The 21,285-nt window shown below is 45.1% G+C and overlaps 1 protein-coding gene across 1 annotated transcript in view; it reads left to right on the top strand.

Annotated features, from left to right (window-relative positions):
- The window catches only part of GPA33 (glycoprotein A33), a 30,446-nt gene extending 9,890 nt beyond the window's left edge, over positions 1–20,556 (top strand). Inside the window, exons 2-7 of the mRNA XM_063127705.1 lie at positions 5,794–5,948; positions 8,970–9,183; positions 10,253–10,417; positions 15,306–15,419; positions 17,618–17,741; positions 20,391–20,556. Of these exons, the coding sequence (XP_062983775.1) occupies positions 5,794–5,948; positions 8,970–9,183; positions 10,253–10,417; positions 15,306–15,419; positions 17,618–17,741; positions 20,391–20,556 (938 nt within the window). The remainder of the gene's footprint in view (positions 1–5,793; positions 5,949–8,969; positions 9,184–10,252; positions 10,418–15,305; positions 15,420–17,617; positions 17,742–20,390) is intronic.
- The last annotated feature ends 729 nt before the right edge of the window (positions 20,557–21,285 follow it).

The raw sequence follows: 21,285 nt of genomic DNA, 5'->3' as shown, positions 1-21,285 counted from the left end.
TATTTGGCGAAGTATAATGTGTTGGTTATTACCTTTAAAGCCCTACATGGTTTGGGTCCAGGCTACCTGCAGGATTGCCTTCTTCTGTACAATCCACCCCGCACACTTAGGTCCTCTGGGAAGAATCTACTTCAGTCTGCCAAAATTAGGCTGACAACTATTACCCAGAGGACCTTCTCTTCTGCTGCTCCCAGACTGTGGAATGGCCTGCCGGGAGAGATCTGCCTGCTTAATAGCCTTTCTGAATTTAAAGAAGCTATAAAGACAGATCTCTTCTGGCAGGCCTATCCAGTTGAATTTTAGAATGTTTTTAGGATGTTTTTATAATATATACTATGTGTTTAATTCAGTTTTATGTATTTTATACTTATTGTTGTTCCCCGCCTCGATCCAGATGGAGAGGCGGGTAAGAAATAAAATTATTATTATTATTATTATTATTATTATTATTATTATTATTATTAGTGCGCCTGCCTCACTGCCATTCCCTCCCATCAGCTTCTTCCATCTTGTGCAGTGGCACCTGCGAGAGTTCAGCCGAAGAATCGTGAGAGGTCCTGGAAGCCTTTGGCAATATTTCTGCCAATCTCTCCCAAGCGCTCCGTGGCTGCTGTGCAAAGTGGAAGCGGCTGGTGGGTGCGAGAGGTAGCGAGGCGATCCATGCTTATGCACATGCCAAAAAAAAAAGCGAGTGGGCGGGCAGGCGGGCAGGCGGGTGCAGTCAGCTGAGTTAGCTGCCTGCCAAGCAGACTGAGTGGCAGGGTGGACATGGGCAGCGGCGGCGGCACAGCCAGAAGGAAAAGCAGCCGGGCACCAGCGTCAGCTGCTCACTTCAGGCGGCAACCTGCCTTGGGCCAGGCCTGCCTGGAGGGTCTGGTTTGAACTCCAGGTGAGCCAAATTTGGCCCCTGGGTCTGAGGTTCCCTGGTCTAGATAAAATAAAGGTTCCTCCCTTCTTCAGATGAACCATAGCTCAAGGGTAGAGCACACGCTTTGCACGCAGAAGGTCCCATGTTCAATGACTGGAACCTCCAATTAAAGAAAGCAGTAGTAATAATAAAAAAGATCAGGCAGGAGGTGATGAGAAAGACCCCTGCCTGAGACCTTGGAGAGTGGCAACTAGACATGGTGCTATATAAATAAATAAATAAATAAATAAATAAATAAATAAATAAATAATAACAACAACAACATTGGGAGAGATGGACAAGTAGGCTGACCTGGGGCTGATCTACATGAGGGTTTATCCTCGGCATTGCAAAGCTTGGCTTATAGGCTTGTCACACGATGCACCGCCCGCCCCCAAACTGCCCTCCTCACACTATTTTGCCCACAATATTCCATTGTTTTCCAAACTGCTCCTATGATGTTTTTTTTAAGGGTGCTTGTGGTTTCCATGTGTGTTCCAACCTAGTAGTATCATAACTCTTAGTGGAAGGAGTAGCTTCAAAGCTTTCCCCACCGCCAGCCAGTTTTGCCTTCCTCTTATTCCCATCTCTTTCTTTGCACCGAGTTTAATGGGATTCATGAGCAAGAACTCGCCCTGCCCCTCTTCCTTTCTCATTCACTTTTGCATGGCACTGTCCAGCAAAATGGCCCCTCACCACTGCCATCACCAAGGAGTGAGCAGGGAGTGAGTGGAGGTGGTGGTGGTGGGCTTGATGACAGTGGCACAGGCCATTTTGTGGGGCGCTACTGTGTGAGAACTGAGAACAGAAGAGGTGGAGGGGGGTGTCCCTTGCCAGCTGGCATGCCAAGGGCATGAGCAGAGAAAGAGAAGGCTGACGTAGTTCAAAGGCCTGTGATTTTCATCCCCCATCTTTCTTCTCAGTGATTCCCCCGCCCCCTAGTTACTTTTGACTGTGCAAGTACATTTGGAGCGGAGCTCTGAATTGCCGTCCACGTTATTTTTAAGCCTCTGTTGCTGCACACTATCAAAGTTGTGCATGCAGTCAGCTGACTAAAAAAAACACGACCCCCCTTATTCCTCCTGCAATTGCATTTGTGTACCACACTCAATCCCTTTATAAACATAGTGCACACTGCTCTGTATTCATTAGCATGTGCTGCTACCCAGCAACTTTTTTTCTTTTGCAGAAATATGAGCATAGTGTTGGCTGACACACGAAAGGAGCTCTAGTATAGTTCATGCCTTGGTATAGGGCTGCATGCTACGTTCCTCTTCCAGGGCCACTGGCAAAGTGGGAAATGACCAAGGCTTTTGCAAGAGAGCAGCCAAGGGGAATCCTGTGCTTCTATAAATTCTGATTGCTTCCACATTCGTTCCTTAATCTGGAATAGTCATCCTTTGTTCACACAATTTTTGTACCTGTGTTGCCAACTGTGGAAAAATTCTATATTCTGAATAGACCAACAGTGCCCCCTACAGTGTCTGCAATTAGAATACTTTTCCAGAAGCCTGACAGATATCCTATTTTCTCTCTCTCAAATATATGTCCTTAGGTTAATCCCCTTTTCACAATAACCCATCTGGTTAAAACTGGCTGGTACATTTATAAGTTTTGAGTTGTTATGGAGGGTGAAACCAACATCTGAATATTTATCAGATTGACTACCTAGATGACTTACATCAGAAATGGAGCCTCTCTTACAATTAATCAAACAACAATGTTTCCACCAAAGGGGCTGGCTTTTATTTGGCTAAAATTCCCATAAATAGATAAAGTAGAACCTCATAGTTTGTCCCTTAGAACTATCCAATCATATGTTCTCTCTCAAACTATCTGCTTTGCAATGAACCCTACATGCACTCTGGAATCTAAAGATCTCTTCTAGCAGGTAAAATGTACTAGCTAGAGTGATTATATTTATTTTTATTTACAATTCTTTCTCTTTCTGTGATTGTCACCTTCCCTTTCTCTGCCCCCTCCCTCTTTCCCCAAATAAACTTATTTGATACCTTGACATTTAGTTGTATTGTTTAAAAGGAGAATTTCTCACTAAAATTTGCCCCATGTACTAAGACCGCACATTAAGAGACTGACCCTGTTCAAATGACGTGCTAAGCCATGGTGGTTAAGGATTTTGAGCTAAGCATTATGGCTTTGCCGTGTGAACCATTCCTAGCCATGGTGGCTACATAACTACAGTTTAAACATCCTCATTAACCATTTGCTGCAAAAGGTTTAGTGGCTTAACCATGGCTTAGCATGTTGTCTGAACAGGACCACACTCTCTTGGGTTCCAAAGACAGTTTTTCAAAGATTCCAAAGATTTCCTGTTCTCTGGGCTTTGCAAAAGTAAATCCAAAATGCCTTCCTTCTAGTTTTCTTCTCCTAGGACTAGGCTGAAGGGAGGGGGTGTAAGCAAGAGGGATAAATTTCCTAAGCAGGTGGACAACCAGAATGTTCAGGTGAGGATCAGCCTGTGATGGCAGCCTACAAGTAATTCCTTTTTGCAGGGAACCCTTACAAAAAGTGCATCTGCCGGTAAGGGAAATTCTCTTCCCCCCACCAAGCCATTGCATCCCAGTTCTTTTTCTGTTGACCACAGACGTTTTTCACACTTGATTTTTGACTACTTTTTAACACCAGCCTGTCCAATGTGGACGTGCAAAATGCTATTGCATCTTCCCAGTGTCTTTAGGCAGGGGGACTTTAATTATTGATGTCTTCTAATTTTAATTATTTTAAATAGCACTATTTTAGGAGAAAATGAGACGAAATTGGTGAGTAAATTCCTCCTGCGGGGGGACAGGAAAAGACTCATTAAGGGTCAAGTCATCAGAAATGCGTGGTCATGTTAACCAAGAATCAGTTAGAGGCAAAAGCCAGAATAAGGAAATCTCAACTAAAATTGCAGGGGATCTTTCGTGAATGACTTAGAGAAGGAGCCTAGAGACAGGGACAGGCTTTGCTGAATAAAATAGTGCTATATTTAGTGCTGTGTGGAACCACCATTTTAATGCTGCTTCTCTTTGTGTGTGGAAAAGCAACGCCTTACCAGTGCTAAAGGGCAACAGCGTGGGAGCAACCTAGGCTAGGTGTGATTGAGGTGTCTGTGGTCGGAGGTAGGACATTGTTGATAGATGTAGGAGTTGCATTCTTCCAAAGCACTTCCTTGAGGTTATGGTGCTGCTGCTGTGTGAAAGGAGAAATACACGGGCAAATTAAAGCCCAATTTTTCATCCACCGTATAAAAGTACAGTCAGCATTTCCAGGTACGTGTTGGCTAGCACCTCTAAAGCTGTAAGAACTGCAGGAGGGCAACTTCTGAAGAGGCCACCGTAAAGAAGGCAAACTCCATGTAAGGCATTCTAAGAAAAGGAATTGAGAATAAAACTGCTAGTATCATACTGCCTTTATACAAATATATGGTGTGACCACACTTAGAATGCTTTGTACAGTTCTGGTCACCACACCTAAAAAAAGGTATTATAGAGCTAGAAAAAATGCAGAAAAGGGCAACTAAAATGATTAAGGGGCTGGAGCATCTCCCCTGTGAGAGAAGGTTACAACAGCTGGGATGGCTTAGCTTGGAAAAAAGGAGGCTAAGGGGAGACACGATAGAGGTGCACAAAATTATGCATGGTGTGGAGAATGTGGATAGGGAGACATCTCAAAATACTAGAACCCGGGGTCATCCCATGAAGCTGATTGGTGGGAGAGATCCAGGACAAATAAAAGGAAGTACTTCTTCAAACAGTGCATAATTAAATTATGGAACTCACTACCAAAGATGTAGCGATGGCCACCAATTTGGATGGCTTTAAAAGGAGGTTGGATAAATTCCTGGAGGCGAAGGCTATCAATGGCTACTAGCCCTGATAGTTATGTGCTATCTCCAGTATTCAAGGCAGTAAGCCTGTGTGCACCAGTTGCTGGGGAACATGTTGCACCATGTCCTGCTTGTTGGTCCCTGGCTGGTGGCTGATTGGCCACTGTGTGAACAGAGTGCTGGACTAGATGGACCGTTGGTCTGATCCAGCAGGGCACTTCTTATGTTCTTATGAGTAGGTTTGAGTGACCTTAAAGTTTTGTTGTGGGTGTCCTCTCTCAACATACCTCCTATTGTGAGCTTTGTTAACTGGGTGGCAGCAGAGTTGTTGCATGCGATCTTCTTGAAGCAGCAACTCCTGCCTCTCCAACCTGAACATACCTGGACATTATGATCAACAACTGGGGGGTCCTCTGAGTGCCTCCTCTGAGGGAGGTTCAGAGGCTGGCGACAAGAGAGAGGGGCCTTCTCTGTGGTGACCCTTGACTATGGAATGAGCTCCCCACTCAGGCCCACCTGGCAACAACATGGCCATCTTTTCAGCACCAGGATACTTTCAGGCATTTAGTGGCATATGATGGGGCATTCATGCCAGTCATTTAAACAGGTCTAGTATTTTATTTAATCTGTTTTTAGCTGTCTAAATTATTTTAAATTTTGTAAATTTTTATGCTGTATTTTTATATTGCATTTTATTATTTTGTGAATTGCTGTAAACCACCTAGAGAGCTTCGGCTGTTGGGTGGTATAGAAATGAAATAAATAATAAAAACTGACCTGATAGGTCTGCACCAAGAGTATTCTCTTGCACCTGATACCCCCTTCTCCAAAGTGGTTATGACCCCAGTCTTGAATAGAATCCAGAATCAATCTTCCTCATGATAGGAACTGTCCTTGACTAAACAAGAAAGTGAGATGGCTGAAGCTGAAGATCCATTGCAGACTTACTGGGTACTCATGTGGAGTGTCTGATTTAATTTACTTCAGTGCCACCTAGTTTTACCAATCAAAGTGATAATTAACCTGGGCTTTCTGGCCTCTCTTTCTCTCTCTTTAGTTGTGGCAGCTATTTATGCCTTGACAGTGGAAACACCTCAGAAGAAACTGGAAGTAAATAAAGGAAATAATGCCACCCTACAATGCCACTTCCAAACCCCTGTTCCTAATCGAGAGATAGGAGACTTGGCAGCCTGGAGGAAACTACCTAAAAGGGTAGGCAGTAATGGTGCATGACATTTTTATGAGCGTCTGTGGGGGAAATCGGACTGAGTTGAAGAAACAGCTGTGCAAAGAAAACAGAGGAATCCCTCTTGACCTCTACACATTCTTCAAATCTTGGCTTATTTTCCTCAGTCTAAGCATGTGTGGCCGATTCAGATTGGGGGGTGGGAGGGAGGGGATTTAAGCTTTCCTCCCCCGTTTTTATTCTAAAATTTTACATCCACGAGTTGGGAGGTTGGGTGGTGATGGCGGGTGGTAAAAAAAAAAAAAAAAGACATCCTATTAATGGAGATGTGTATCAAATGATATCCACATAACTTCTGTGGGATTTCTTTCTTACCCATTTCCCAAAAGGTGATATTATGGGCTAATGTCCCTTCATCTTGCTGAAGATCCATTTGAGGTCTAAGAGAATGCTTGAAAAACTCCTTCTGTTTTTTCCGCACTTGTGAAGAAAACTAGGGTGAGGGTGGGGAATCCCTATTGAGTGAAGTCTTCCCCCCTAACCACTTTCTAAGCACCTGCTTTTGAGAAAGTGGAGGTTACAGGCAACAGTGGAGAGGGCTCTTCATCCTTTCCTTAACAAGAAGGAATGCCAGGAAGCATGGGACCTGTCGTTTCCCCTATTTCCAGACAAATTGTGAGGCAAAGAATATGTCACGTCTCATGCTCTCTGGCAGGAAGTGACAATCCAGTTGATTACAGGAATTATTTGGTAATGATTTGTCCTGTTAAAAAGACAAAGGAAAAAGGCACAATAGAAAGGCAGAATACAATTTGCAGCCCCACATGCAGACAAGGTTAAAAACCGGAGACCACACTGACAGGGAAATTGTCTTTCCTAGGTCTCTGCCCCTCATGGAAAAGTACACAAGCACCCCAGAATTCCTGACACTCCCCCCCTCCCCCCCGCTCTCCTGGATCAATAGAATTGGCAATCCAATTCTGCCTTAGCTTCTTGCCCACACACTGACTCCTAGCCCCTCCCAGTCACACGTCACTCTTTCCAGAAGTTCACATCTGAAAACCTTGCATTTCTGACCCTAGCATATCACCCTGGACAGGATGGTCTCATCCTTCCTTTGTCTGAACACCTCAAAGACCCCTGACTGGGCATTTCAGAAGTAGACTCTGGGATTTTCCAGCTGCCCTTGGAGTGCTTACCAGGAACATGAAGTTACATTTGTACCAGTTATAGCTGTAATCATAGAAAGCATTGTTTATGTAGAAATAGTTTCGTTTTGGAACATTTATGGGACTTGTAATCAATTGTGGGAGGGAGGGGGGAAATATGAGCTCATTAGAGTATAAAAGTTTGCTGTGCGGGGGGGCAGTAGTCAGCCTTCAGCCTGCTGGAGGCCGCCTTTCTCCTACACGTGTAGTATTCTGAATAAAAGCCTTTCTATCAGGACTTGTCTGGAATCCTTCCTATTGGATCAGGGAAATTCCCTGACAACACCCTTCTCTAATGAAGGAAAGATAAACAGCTTTACTCACAATATTCTTGCATTTAAATACAGGTACAGCGTAGAGTTTGTTTTGTCTATTTGTGTTCTATAATGTTGGCAGGAACAAGAGAGAGCAAGCACATGTGCTCCCACCAATGGTGGAAGGTCAGAGAGAAGTGGAAGGGGAGGAGCAGAAAACACCCACTGTAGGCTATAGAGATCCTAAGTCTAGCTGGGGCCTGAATTCCCATGCATTAACAACTGCAGCAGTGCCCCCTTCCTTGAGCTTGCATATCAGGTTTCAGAACTCCAAATGGTTGAGAGACTTCAAGCCTTCTTCTTCTTACTGCTTGCTCCCAAATTCAGAGAAGTTTGAGTCTTGCTCAAGATGGAGTGAAGCTTTCTAACTGGGAGGGATTTGTGTATGGAGATCCTCTGGTGCTAAATTTGCATTGACATTCATCGGGTTTTTTTAAAAAATGGAAAAGTGCATTTAAAACTGTATTTGTCTTTTGCACATATACACCAATGTGAAGGAAGAGCATAAAAAACACTTGAACTGAACAATACAATATTATGCATGTTTACTTGGAAGTAAATTCTATAAAGTTTAATGGGATTTACTCCTAGGTATGTAGGTACAGGATTGTAGCCTAAGTGGCATGTGTGAAATCTACCAGCCAAATGAACTGAGTGAAGGTAAAAGTTCTGTGGAATGTGAAGATTGTGGGAAAGGAGCTCAAAAGGGTCCCTGCATGCATCGCTGATTTAATGTATACCCCGCCTTTCTATCATAAAATAGCACCCAAAGCAGCTAGCAATACAAGTCAACATTTAAAATAAAAACATAATTAAAAAATCATAAAACAAATACATTAAAACACAATTAAAACAATAACACAACAAAGAATGAGAAGAGCACCCAACACAACAGATCAGCTTATATGCTAAAGGTCTACTTAAGAAAAACGTTTTTGCCTGCCAGTGGAGAGGGAGACAACCCAGCTGCCCTCGGCAGGGAAGAAAGGATATACATGGACGAAAAGATGGAAGACAGACATCAAAATTGCTGCTTGAATTCAGATAGGTATGGAAGGAACCTTGGAGCCTATTGAACCTTTGAACTTTTACAGATTTTAGTGGTGAGGCAGAACATTCATTTTTAAAAAACAGGGGAAGGTAGGGTTTTCTCCTTCTAAGGGATTCTCTAGATGATAGTTTTATAGCATGCTTGTGACTTGCCACTCAATGGAAGTTTCTGGATTGATTACATGACATCATCAACAGCCAGGATATTTCCTGCTGTTTTCCCCAGTAATTCTGTGTTTTAAAAACACGGGGATAATTCAGTATCTAATTTATGATGGGATTTATGGCTACTGTTGGTTGCTGTCTGAAGGAGCCCGTTGTGAACACAAAAAGTCATGAACCTGATAAGAATCCAGTTTTTTTTCTTAATGTAGAGATGCTCTTAGTGCATTTCATGCTCAGAATACTGTCATGATAAGCCAAAGATTTGTGCCACAATAATTGTGTTAAATTGATACCCTGCTCTTTTCTCTAGGAAGAATTTTTTAGCATGAGACTTGATAATGGCAAAGAATTTATAAATGTTGCATACCAAGGCCGCTTGAGCGTCTCTGGAAATGTAAACAATGGCGATGTCAGCATCACTATCAATCAGGTGACCATGGATGACAATGGGACCTATGAATGTTCAGTCCGTCTTTTGGAGTATCCCCCCATGGAATTAGCAAATATGGATCTTTTGGTCCTTGGTAAGACATCCTGCTGGTTATATATTAATGAGTTCAGTAGCACATGTACAGCAAGCAGGAAATAGTACCTGCAGTGATCTGGAAGTACTCTGCTCCCTAAAAGAATGCTGATTCTGTCTTCTATTGCAATGTGAGAGAGCCACACACAGTTGATCTAGATCAGCCTTTCCCAACCTGGTGCCTTCCAGATGTTTTAAACTACAACTTCCAGTATTCCTGGCCATTGGCCACGCTTGCAGGACTGGATGGGAATTCTAGTCCTAAACATCTGGAGGACACCAGGTTGGGGAAGTCTGTTCTAGATGAAATTATTATGCAGTGCTTGTGCTGTAGATGAACTTGGAGGCAGTGTCCCTGGCGTTAATGGGAAAGGATTGCTGAAGACAGCTAGCTATTCTAGCCTGGGTTTTGTATGTTTGTTACTTGGTTGGGACATAAAGAGGTGAGGATGGTAGGAAATTGCCTTATAGCCAGCTCAGACTCAGTGGAGGCTGGTGGCACGGATGTCAATGGATTGGTGAATCTGTTCTGGGTCTCAGTCAGAAGCAATTAGAACTTTAAAAGAGCTATCCAAAGTCTTCAGCCTATTCTGAGGATAGGGTTAAGTACCTGGGATAGCTCTGTTAGCGTTCTAGCTGGTTCTGACTGTTACCAAGAGCAGATTCACAGCCCCACTGACATTGGTGCCACCAGCTGCCTCTGGTCAGACTAGTCCAGTATTGATTTGCAGCATCTCCCCATGGTCTCAAGTAGAGTTCCTTTCCATCACTGTCTACCTGACCCTTTAATAAGATGCTGGTGGTTGAAATTGGGCCATCTGCACGCTACACATGTGCACTGCCACTAAGCCATTCTTAAATAGGCATGAGATTATATGCATAAACAAAGTGGTGAAGATATATTGCAAATCTGGGAAGAAAAGTGTAACAGGTCACTGGTGTTTGCGAAGAGCAACTTGCATAGTGATTGGACCTAAAGCCTGAATAGGTGTTAGGATAACTACAATCTACAACTTCCTTACATTGCTAAATCTGCTCGTTATTCTTTCTCTTTCTCCACCCTTATATAGTGCCTCCATCCAAGCCAGAATGCAAAATTATAGGGAAATTGGAATATGGGCAAAATGTTAACCTGACCTGCAATTCTATCGAAGGATCCCCTGCACCTAAATATTCCTGGCAAAGTTATGACACACAAAACCACCCCCGGCAACTTGTGGGAACACAAATAGCAGGTATGCAAAATTCAGTTAGATGATGGTACTCGAGACTCACTTATTTTCAGATTTTACATGTTTGTAAATCATCACTTGAATTTATTTCTTAAAAGAAAATTGTCCAATCATCATGGTGAGAGAAAAGTGGGGTAGTGTGTTTTATATAGGCATGTGCTCCACTCCGATTAGGAGCGGAGAAGCAGTAGCGGAGTGGGGGGCTTCGCCTGCCCTTAAGGCGGAGGCGAAGAGGATTGGGGGGCCGGCGGAGCATGGCGAAGAGGATCGAGGTGAAGGCGGATCCTTCGCCTCGATCCGGAGCTCCGCTGGAAAGGTAAGTGGGGTTTACCGGGCCCTGCCGCTGTCGCCCATGCGGCGACAGCGGCAGGGCCCGGTAACCCCCCCTCCTCTCCCTTACCTGCCTCCGTCCGCGGGTCCGTCGCCGTCTTCAATTGAGCCAGACTTCCTGCTGGAACCACGGGCTCAATTGAAGACGGTGACGGACCCGTGGACGGAGGCAGGTAAGGCCTCCCCTCCCCCTTGGTCCCTTACCGGGCACTGCCGCCTTCGCCACATGGGCGGCGATGGCGGCAGGGTCCGGTAACCCCCCCGCCCTCCTCTCCCTTACCTGCCTCTGTCCGCGGGTCCGTCGCCATCTTCAATTGAGCCCGTGGTTCCAGCAGGAAGTCTGGGCTGCACTTGTGGCCCAGACTTCCTGGTGGAACCACGGGCTCAATTGAAGACGGCGACGGACCCGCGGACAGAGGCAGGTAAGGTCCCCCTCCTCCTTACCGGGCTCTGCCGCCATCGCCGCATGGGCAGGGCCCGGTAACCCCCCCTATGGAGGGGACCGGAGCTCCGATCCGGATCCGGAGCTCCGAGCGGAGCGGAGTGGGCACAGGCGGAGTGGGGGCGGGGCGGAGCGGGCCGATCCGAAAATGGCGGATCTTAAAGTGAAGCGGAGTGGGGGGTCCGTGCACACCCCTAGTTTTATATTCTCAAATCCAATATAGACCAAGGGGCTGTCTATATGTCTTCTAAGCCCCACATCAGCTGCAAATCAGAGCTGCATCAGTTATATGATGCAGCTGCCAATTTGCAGCCACCACGGGGTTTTCCCGCAAAGCTGTTTTTTTAAAAAAGTTGGCCACTTACCCAACTTTTACCACTGAAGCACTGTCACCACAGCCTTCTGTCATCTGACTGCGCTCCAGTGTCAAGGCGGGGGTGCTCTGGGTCAGTTGGTGACCCCTGATTGGTCGCCAGAAGCCGGGCGGAGGACAGGGAGCAGGCCCAGTGAGCTGAATGGCCACTGGAAAGCCCACGCTGCATCCAGCCATCGGGATGACCAGCTGCCATCCCACAGCAGCGAAACCTTGGGAAAGTGGCGGCACCATCAATGCAGGGCCCTGAACTATCCAGAACAAGAGGCAATGTGGCACCAATGCACACCTAGGGCTCTTCCACACGTCGTTCTCGGGGTGCTTCCATCCGCCCCCAGTGCACCCCAAGAACGAGCATGTAACTTGCCTGGTGAAGAGATGAGGAAGACACATCCTCGCCGCCACCCAGCTTCCTCCGCGCCGGACGGGACGAATACCACGCCTTCTTCCGCCGAGCTATTTGTGCATGTTTAGATAGAAAAAAGCCTACAATGTGCAGTGACATTAATATCTCTCTCCCCACCCACCGTCTCTTTCCTGAAGGAGCATCTATAGTAGAGTAAAGGTGAGGATCCTGCAGCATTTCAGATGTTGCTGGGCTCCAAATCCCATCATCCCTTACCATTGCCTATGCTGTCTGGGGGTGATGGGAGTTGAGTCCAACAATATCTGAGGGGGCATAGGATCCCCACCCCTTTATAGAATTCCAGTTGAGGTAAATGAATAGGGGGAATCTTAGAACTTTTCCAGGCCGTTTCTTTGCAGTGGTGGCAGCAGCTTTCCACTTAGCAGCACATTTGTGTGAGCCCTGCGAAACATCAAAAGCTTCATCCCATGAGCATTTCACTGCATGCTTGTTACTGGGCACTCCAGGATTGCTCACATGACGTCGTCTGCCTCTCCCACGTCTTCTGCCCCTTCTGGCCTTCATTGCGCCACAAATCCCCCCCTCCCGGAAAAAGCCAGCTTGCTGCTCTCTCCTACCAGACTGAATGGGCCTAATTACTTCCTGTTTTCAGGAAGTGACATCGGAGCGGCAACAGAGAAGTGACGGGAGCTGCGTGTTTCGACCTAGATGTGATGGAGCAATGGGGCATTAAGTGTAATGTGAGGGGGAGCGGGGGAGGTCTTGCTGCTGTGGTGTGGGAAGAATTTCCCCCTTTTAAACGGTGGGAGAGGATGTGCATTCTCGTGCTGGAAAGAGACAACGCATATTATTGTAAAGTTTTTTCTTTCTAATTTAAAGAAACTGGCCAAATAATGTCAGGGTGTTTTCTGTAGAGATTAAGGTAGCCTTGCATTTTGTCTTTTTGGAGTCCAATGGGTCACTGTCAAATTTCCCTACATACTTTTAAAAATATATATGCTAGAGGATGTGTAGGTTAATGTGTGTGTTTTCAATTGCCTGCCCTTCAACCCACTTCAAAACGGGGAATACAGACGCCCGCCTACCATGTGGTAACTTATTACAGAATGCATACAATGGCTTAGTAATCTGGTTGTCCTTTTCATGACACTGTCTGCTTCCTGATCCTTCTAGATATTTTTCTATTAAAAAAAAAGACCCTGGAAAATCCAGTTTTTTTCTCCTACAGCGAAATGTGTTGCTATTTCCTTCAGTGTGTGAAGGAAGAGGAAGCTACTTGTCCCTACTTTGGGACAGTAGCATGAGGTAAAGCGACGGGAGGGAAATGCGATTCCCCCCTCCATCTAAAGAAGGTCCTTGTGTCCCCCAGATGCTATCTAAGGGGCATCAGATTGCTCTGTAAGTTATCTAGAAGTGTTAAGCCTACATGTATCAGCCTGGATAAATGGAAGGGAAGGCCCACCTGTGTTGGAACAGATGTTTACGGCTGGGAAAATGGTGGTACCACCCTCTGCAAATTGTACTGCTTTCTTTGGCCATAAAACCACCAGCAGTGAAATATTATTTTCTTCCATGCGAAATTTGTGTTTTGCCTTATGTATTTATTGTGATGGTAGAAGTCTCACAGTGTGCCATTACTGGTGACAAATAACACAAGTTTACCCCATCTGTGATTATGTGTGAAATTCCTAAAAAATTAAAAAACAAAACAAAAAAACAACTAAGTGGTTTGTTACTTGGTCTTAAAGCCCTGCCATTTGGGGAACACTTAGCGTTTGACTGATTCTTGCTTGATTACTCATTATGATGCTAGTCTTTGCAGGTGAAAACTACTTACCCAAAAGAATAGCACCAGAATCTTCTGGGAAGAGAAGGATGAATAACTTATTTTTCTTCCTCCCACTAAAGCAGGGATGGCCTCCAGATGTTTTGGCATACAACTCCCATGATCCCTTACTCTTCGCTATGCTGGATAGGGCTGATGAGAACTCTAGGCCCAAACATCTGCAGGGCCCATAAACTGCCCACCCGAGCTAAAGAATCCTGTTCCGGAAACACTCCCTACAATTTGGCTTGAACACACTTCCTTTTGTTTCTCTGAATAAGCCTCGATAATAGCTCAAAACAGCTGCAAAGAAAATATCTTGTAATGTGCAATGTGCACTTGCTGTTCAGTAGCGTGACCTATAGGTGGTGGCACTGCACCAGAAAACAGGTCCTCATTCAGGCACTGCTATGTGCTAACCTACTCTCCTATGACTTTGTTCTTTTTCTTTCATTCTTCATCCAAAAAACGAGTTTATTTAAGAGTCCTTCCTCTGTATAAATAAATAAAAATATCAGCCAAACTATACAATGCAAGCTATAATGTGGGATCAGGTTATAGGGGTGTGTGGAACCTCAAATGGAGGGCAGGAGAGGGGATGCCTCTTGGTGTTTGCATGTGTGTATCTGTATGTTGTAATTAATGCGAGTTGAAGGGAGAATGCGCGGAAACATTGGCAATGGTGCCCAGTCACATGAAAGCATGGAGAACGTGAACAAACAGGGAATGTCAGTCAGCATCACTAAGGTCAGATCCAGATTTCGGTGTGTTGAATGGACTTCCCTACCGCCCTCTGCCCCCATCATGGGAGCCCCTCCAGATGCCAGAAAACGCTATGCAGAGGGTTGGGAGACTTTGCTGAATAGGGTGAGCTGTGTTATGGGCCCCAAAAACTGGGCAGACACACCCTCCATGGGTGCAGCCTCCCTTCAGTTCAGAGAAATTAGGTCTTAGATCCTAGTCTCCAAGCAGCGTCAAGTGTGAATTCACCCAATACATTTCATATATTTCCTGGTCAATATGCGTCTTTCAAGTAGAGGTTCTGTTTCTACTGTCTTATCAATACATGCTGATTCACTATGCTATCATGTTACTGTGTATCAGCCTTCCCCAACCTGGTGCCCTCCAGATATCCTAGCTTGGGGATGCTGGGAGCTGTAGTCCAACACATCTGGATGGAACCAGATTGGGAAATGTTTCTGTGTACAATCACCCATGTCTTTATATATTCCCTATTCAACGTACATTTTCCACAATACAAAATTCTCCAAACGTAAATACATTCTGAAGACTATAGAGGAAGCTCCACACCAACCCTTAGGTGTACAGGATCAGCCCATTTTCAGGGGCTGACTCTGCAGATTTCTCTCCGCCTAGTCCCTATGGCATGCTTTCCTCCATTAAAAATGATAATTCCCAGAGAGGACATGAAAACCCTCAGCTTGCAAGGCTACGTAGACAGACTGGATTTAAAAGAGACAGATGTGGGTGCTTCATTCCATTTGCATCTGCCATATGATCATGACCTTTGACGTTTTCTCTTTTTTACATCAGGAGGAGTGCTTCTGCTGAAGAACATCTCTATAGACACCACCGGCTACTACATCTGCCTTTCCGAAAACTCTGCTGGGCAGGAGAAATGCAATATGAGTGTTGCAGTTAAGCCTCGTAAGAGCTTGGACTGATGGGGGTACGGGTAGGACAAGGCGTCACACTAGTCCAGTCTTCCTAACCAGGTGCCCTCCAGAGGTTTTAGACGACAACTCCCAGCATTCCTGACCATTGACCATGCTGGATAGGGCTAATGGGAGTTAAAACCCATAACATCAGGTTGAGTAAGTCTGTATTAGCCTGAGAGACTAAACAGTGAAGCTTCAAAATACCCAATTCTCTCTTGGAGGACTTTGCTTACTTAGGGTGCAATCCAAATGCATGCTTAGACAGAAGTCCTACAGCTGCCAGTATAGCTGGCTGGGAAATGCTGGGAGTTGTAGGATTTTCCCCGTCTTACTTATTTGATTTGTACCACTTTTCTACCAAGAAAAATGGCAGTCAGGGTGGTTTTATTGCTAAGCTTAGAGCTGCCTGTAATGGAAAATAAACCTAAGAACCCCCTTCTTTTTCTTTTCTTTTTTTCCTTTTACTGCAGAGGGCTCTCAAGGTGCTTCCACACCAGGCACTTACTGCAGAATTGCTACACTTTGTTCACTCACTTTTTACGGGCATGCAGTGAGTGTTTCCAGACAGCGGTGTGCTAGTGCTAACAGTCAGGAGGCCTTGTACAGCTACTCCATTTTTCTTTAATGGATTTTCCATGGTAAGAAAAAAGACAGAAGAAACGATGGGGAAAACATGGGAGAGTTATGGGTGGAAGATAATGATGCTTGGGATACCCCTCCCTACAGTTCCATGAATGAGGCAGGGCGATAGCACAATAAAAGCCTCATTTGGAAGCACGCTATCTGACATCATCATCATCATCATCATCATCAAATTGTCATCCTCCCATGTTTTCCCCATGCACTTCCATCTTTTTTCAGAATACATAAAATCTGACTTTGTGGGAGGGAGAACACTAGCACAATCACCATAAGTATAGATCATCGCAGTTTTGATCCATGCAGTGATCTAGTGGGCAGATGAGCCTATTTTCAGTGCAACACATCTGTGCCTCAGCACTCCTTCACTATTAGCTTTCCAACTGGCATCATTTTAAAAACTGATATTTTATTGGTGCTCTTCCACTTCAGTGGATATTAAATTATTAAAACATTTGTGCAATAACACTTACATTCAGAAGTGTTTTAGCACAAATTTAAAAACTGTGTTTTTTTAAAGCTAATTTTCCAATCAGAGCCATTTTATCATATTTATGGTCAGGGATGTTACTTTATTTTTTGTTTCTACTTTTTACATTTCTTGGATAATTGTGAAATAGGGCGGAAAGAAATGCTTTTGTGCAAATGTTAAAGAGATGCTAAAAAGTGACTGAAGAAGGCAGTGCTCATGAGTGGACTGTCTCTTCCCTACACAGGCAACTGTGTTGTGCCCACTAGCGCAGGTGGAAAATAGCAGGATGGACACCCGAAAAATTTCTATACCATCTTACCAAGTTGGAAAGTCAATTGCAATTCTGTATGGAGCTTACAGCAGAAGAGCCATGGTTGGGTAGCACTACCAGATGCCAGCCTGAAAGCACTTAAAGCCAATAATACTTTTATTGGGATTTGTCAAAAGCACAAATATTCTTTTAAAAATGTGTTCTTTTTCTAATTATTATTGGTTCAAGCAGAACCCAAACAAATTGCTGATTTGTTTCATTTTGTTGCCACAGGCGCCCCCAGGATACAGGGAGAATAGCAGCAGGGAGAGACAGTTTGCTTCAATATCTTCCCCATTGGTGTAGTGAAGCCAGGGCACCCAGGCATGCAGCTCCGGCACCTTTTGATGAGCAGGGATGCTGACATAATTTGCCTCCCCCTGTGTTCCCTCTGACCTTAGCTGCAATCCTCAGTTGCTGTTGAGGGGGGCATGAATTTCCCTAACAACAATATTCCCAGTTCTAATGTATTTTGTGATGGCTTGGTCTTAAATAGGCAATTCAGACCAATTAGCCTAACAAAAGACCTGCTCTTGGTGGAGTTCAAACTTCTAGAACTGGTTTGATGGTACGGATCAAATTTTTGGACCTGAATTTTTGGACTTTCCCCATAGCCAAAAAGAGATTGTTTTATTAAAAAATATTGGATATGGGGACATTCATATTGGATATGGGGACTTCCCACTACAGCACTGATATTTCCTAAAAAGAAATGATTTGGTTAATCAACTCAGGGATGACTAAGTACTATTTTTTTCCTCCACAGCATCCATGAACTTTGCCCTCTATGGTGGAATCATTGGAGGGTGTGTTGCTTTCATCATTATTATCGGTATTGTGGCTTATTGCTGTTGCTGCAGGAATTCAAAGGATAAAGAGTATGAGCAAACGTGAGTGTCTTTCACTTGAAGTTGTGGGTGAGGGCCGGTGCCTCCATTAGGCGAACAAGGTGCCTGCCTAGGGCGCTGACCTCAGAGGGGCGCCGCGCAAGCAGTACGCTACCTAAGAGCGATTGGCTGCCTGTCCTTTAAGGACTCCCTGCACCTACGGGCGCCCCCATGGCTTTCTTAGACGGGCTGTCACATTGTATTCTGGGTCCTGTAGTCAGCCCAGCCCCGAGTGAGAGTGCGCCGTAGGAAAGCAAAGCCATAAAAAGATGGGAACGGAGAAAGGGGCAGGAGCGCTTCTCCATTGGCTTAACAGAAATCTGCTCTTCTCCAAGCTTCTGAGTAGCGCTCCCTGTAGGTTCTGAGCAATCAACGCTCGCACCGCCTCCACGAGCTGTGGGCGGCTCCCAGCACTGCTGCAGCAGAGGGCTATGCTCATGCGGTTGGTCGACGGCGCCTCGGGGCAGGGCATGAGAGGCGGCTGCTGAGGAGGCAGCGGGAGCCCAGTGTGGGCCACCATTGGAAGTGCAGGATATGGCTGAGGGTGGCTCCTGCCATGTTGGTGTTGTTTCGGGTCAGCCCCGTTTTCACTGAGGGGAAAGGGCTCCCCCGAGGCTGAGGCACCCGCTTCCTTCTCCTCCTCCACCTCCTCTCTTCCCTTCCCTCCTGGGTGTCGGTCGAATCTTTCTCCTCCCTTCCCAGCCTTCCTCCCTTTACTATATTTGTGGTGCTAATCTACTTTTAATTCATTTGATTTTTCTATTTTTACTCGATTGAATGCATTATTAGTATTATCATCATCATCGCTGGTTCTTGGGGCAGAATCCAGAACTGCCCTTGCATGTGCAATCAGCCCCACTACTTCTGGACTACAAGTGACCCCTACCACTTGTGGAACTGCTTGCAGTTTAGCGTTTCTGGAGGCAAGCTGAAGTGAGTGGAAATGCCAGTCTCTGGAAGAGGGTAGGGTGGCAAAGCTTGCATAAGTGAGCACCAGATTAGCACAACAACCTGTCCCAGTCCAGAAACAAGTGTTTCTGCCTGTTTTGGAGCTTTGCCTTTGGAAGCACTAAATTGTTGTTCTGTAAGCAGTGGGGACTTAAGAGTTTTGTGCTTATTTTTTCTACAAAACATCTGTTCTTAAAAATCGAAGTTGGCAATTTGGGGTGTGTGTGCAAGTAGCTCGCCTTGCCTAGGGCAGAAAATTGTCTGGCACCGGCCCTGGGTGGGATGAAAGTAGCCCAGAGAACGTGCCTGTTCTTGAAGCAGACAATGAAATCGCCTCACAGGTATCTTCCCCTTGTTGTGTTAGGGTTATTTGCAATCCTGCTCACAGTAATGCTTAACTTGATAGAACTATGAAACTAGAAACCATTTTGGAAGTTTTAGACTTTGCAGATCTGTCTACAAGTGGGATACATGTATTACCATTACCACATTATACTTTTTCCCAAGCACACACATGCAGAAGTAATGTGAGTGGATTCACTAAAGATTTCCAGAAATTCTTCTACAAGGTGATCAAATTACACCAACATTATTATTTGCTTCTTTCCTTTCTCTCCCTGGGATGTTTCTGATAATTCTAAGTTGGATTTATACTAAAGGCATACCTGTTAAAAAGACAGACACACAAAAAAGTAAAGAATCCAGAACTAGTTAAACTATGGCCCCGTTCAGACGTCTCTGTTAACTGTGCTGGTTAAGTGTTTTAGGTTAAGTAACAGGGTGAACAGTGTCATCTGACATGCGTTTTCCTTAATCAGGTACCTCACTAACTGCATTGTGGTTGGCTTCACTAACCCTGTTCTGCAGCAGGGTTAGCGGCACTAGCTTTGGCTTAAGGTGTAGTCTGATATGCCCCTGTGGTTAAGGGGCTGGTATCATAGAGCTAGCAGTATAGAGTGGCCTAAATAACCTAAACCATGCAATTGCTGGCTCTTAGCGCAAAGGCTGATGGGATAGGGGGTGGAGCATTCGGAGAACTCAGGTGTTGATCTGCTTTGTGGTTAGCATGTGGTTAAGGCAAGCAGGAACAAGGCAGGGTTAACAGTATTGTGTGCCAGCATACGGCTTGTGGTTAGTGCTAACCACAGAGAAGCATGGTTAAGCTAACCACAGAGCCCTAAGTGTCGTCTGAATGAGTCCTTTGGGATGTATAGGCACTGAGAGCAAAACCAATTATACTAAAGGAAAATGTTAAAATCAAGGAAGAAAGAGCTTCAGCTATTGGGTGGTATAGAAATGCAATAAATTAATAAATAGAAATAAAAGATGTGTAGGGCAGGTATAGTTGAACTAAGAAAACCTTTTTCATTAACACATATCAATGTAATGTGTTAATTTTTTTTTCTTAATAGTATATCCAGCTTTTAGTACATTAGTTGTTCAAGGGCAGAAAACATAACCTCAGCAGAACACTATTTACACAGGAACCTGGGAAGAAATAATGTTTTTGGAGTCAGAGAAACACCTATTGTGGTACTCTTGTGTCACCCAGGTCCTCATAGTGCAGGATTTGGCTCAGACTGCAAGGGAATTGAAACAGTGATTCGCCACTCCAGTTCTGCAGTATTGAGTCACTGCCTATAACTCTTTAAAATAAAAGCTATAGTTAACCGAAAGCCATCTCCTTTTGCACCAAATATTTAGAGAGACAGAAAATAACTACCAACCACCACATGAACCTGTACGAATCCGGGGACCAACTGAAGAAGAGGTTCCGGAAGAAGAGGATGAGCACAATGGTGGGAACTACAGTCCACAAATGCAACCAGCACGCAGACCACCTGCCACGTTGTCAAATGCTGCCGTTTAGAGACAAGCATTCCAGAGGGGGAAGGAAAAGATGATTTATATTGAGTATTTCTCACTTGCTTTAGTGTGGTTTTTGAAGACAGACTACACCCCAGGCTGAGAGGGTTGAGAAGATCTGCTTCGTGACCTGGAATGATTTAACCCATAGCAAAGAATAGTCAATTTAAGAGGTATCCCAGCTCCCAGGATCCCTTGTTGTTTTCCTCATAAAAATCTTATGAAGGGAAGGGAAATCCCACTGCGGCCATTATATTGTGTCACTAATACATGGGCTTCGAATGAGTTTTTATATGCTGTAGTCATGAATCATCAAAAACTGACTGCCCACTACAGCGCGGGTAGGGAAACATTTTCGGCTTGAAGGCCACACTGGATATGGCTCTGGGCAAACACATCAGCAGACGCATGCCAGCAATGAGCAAGGCCACCCCTACCGCTGGCATATGGCTGTTACATTCTTGCCTAGGTGGGCACATTCTCTCCCATCAACCACTCACACATACACTAGGCAGGCTGGAGGGGAGAGATTTGTTGCTCAACTCAGGGAACCTGCCACTTTAAAGTACTCCTGATGCTGAAGTACTGAGGTGGCCGTCCTCCACTGAGCCAGCTTTGTTTGGCCTTCACCTTACCTGGGAGGAGTGACTGAAGCTTGGTGGAACGGCTGCTTTAAGATGCTGGGAGTGCCCCAAGAAAGCAGTTCTCCAACGAGGGGACTTTACGTGGCCCT

The sequence above is a fragment of the Elgaria multicarinata genome, chromosome 5 (genome assembly GCF_023053635.1).
Source record: "Elgaria multicarinata webbii isolate HBS135686 ecotype San Diego chromosome 5, rElgMul1.1.pri, whole genome shotgun sequence".
Taxonomy (NCBI): domain Eukaryota; kingdom Metazoa; phylum Chordata; class Lepidosauria; order Squamata; family Anguidae; genus Elgaria; species Elgaria multicarinata.
Note: the sequence above shows the minus strand (reverse complement) of the source record. Positions and strands in the feature narration are given on the sequence as shown.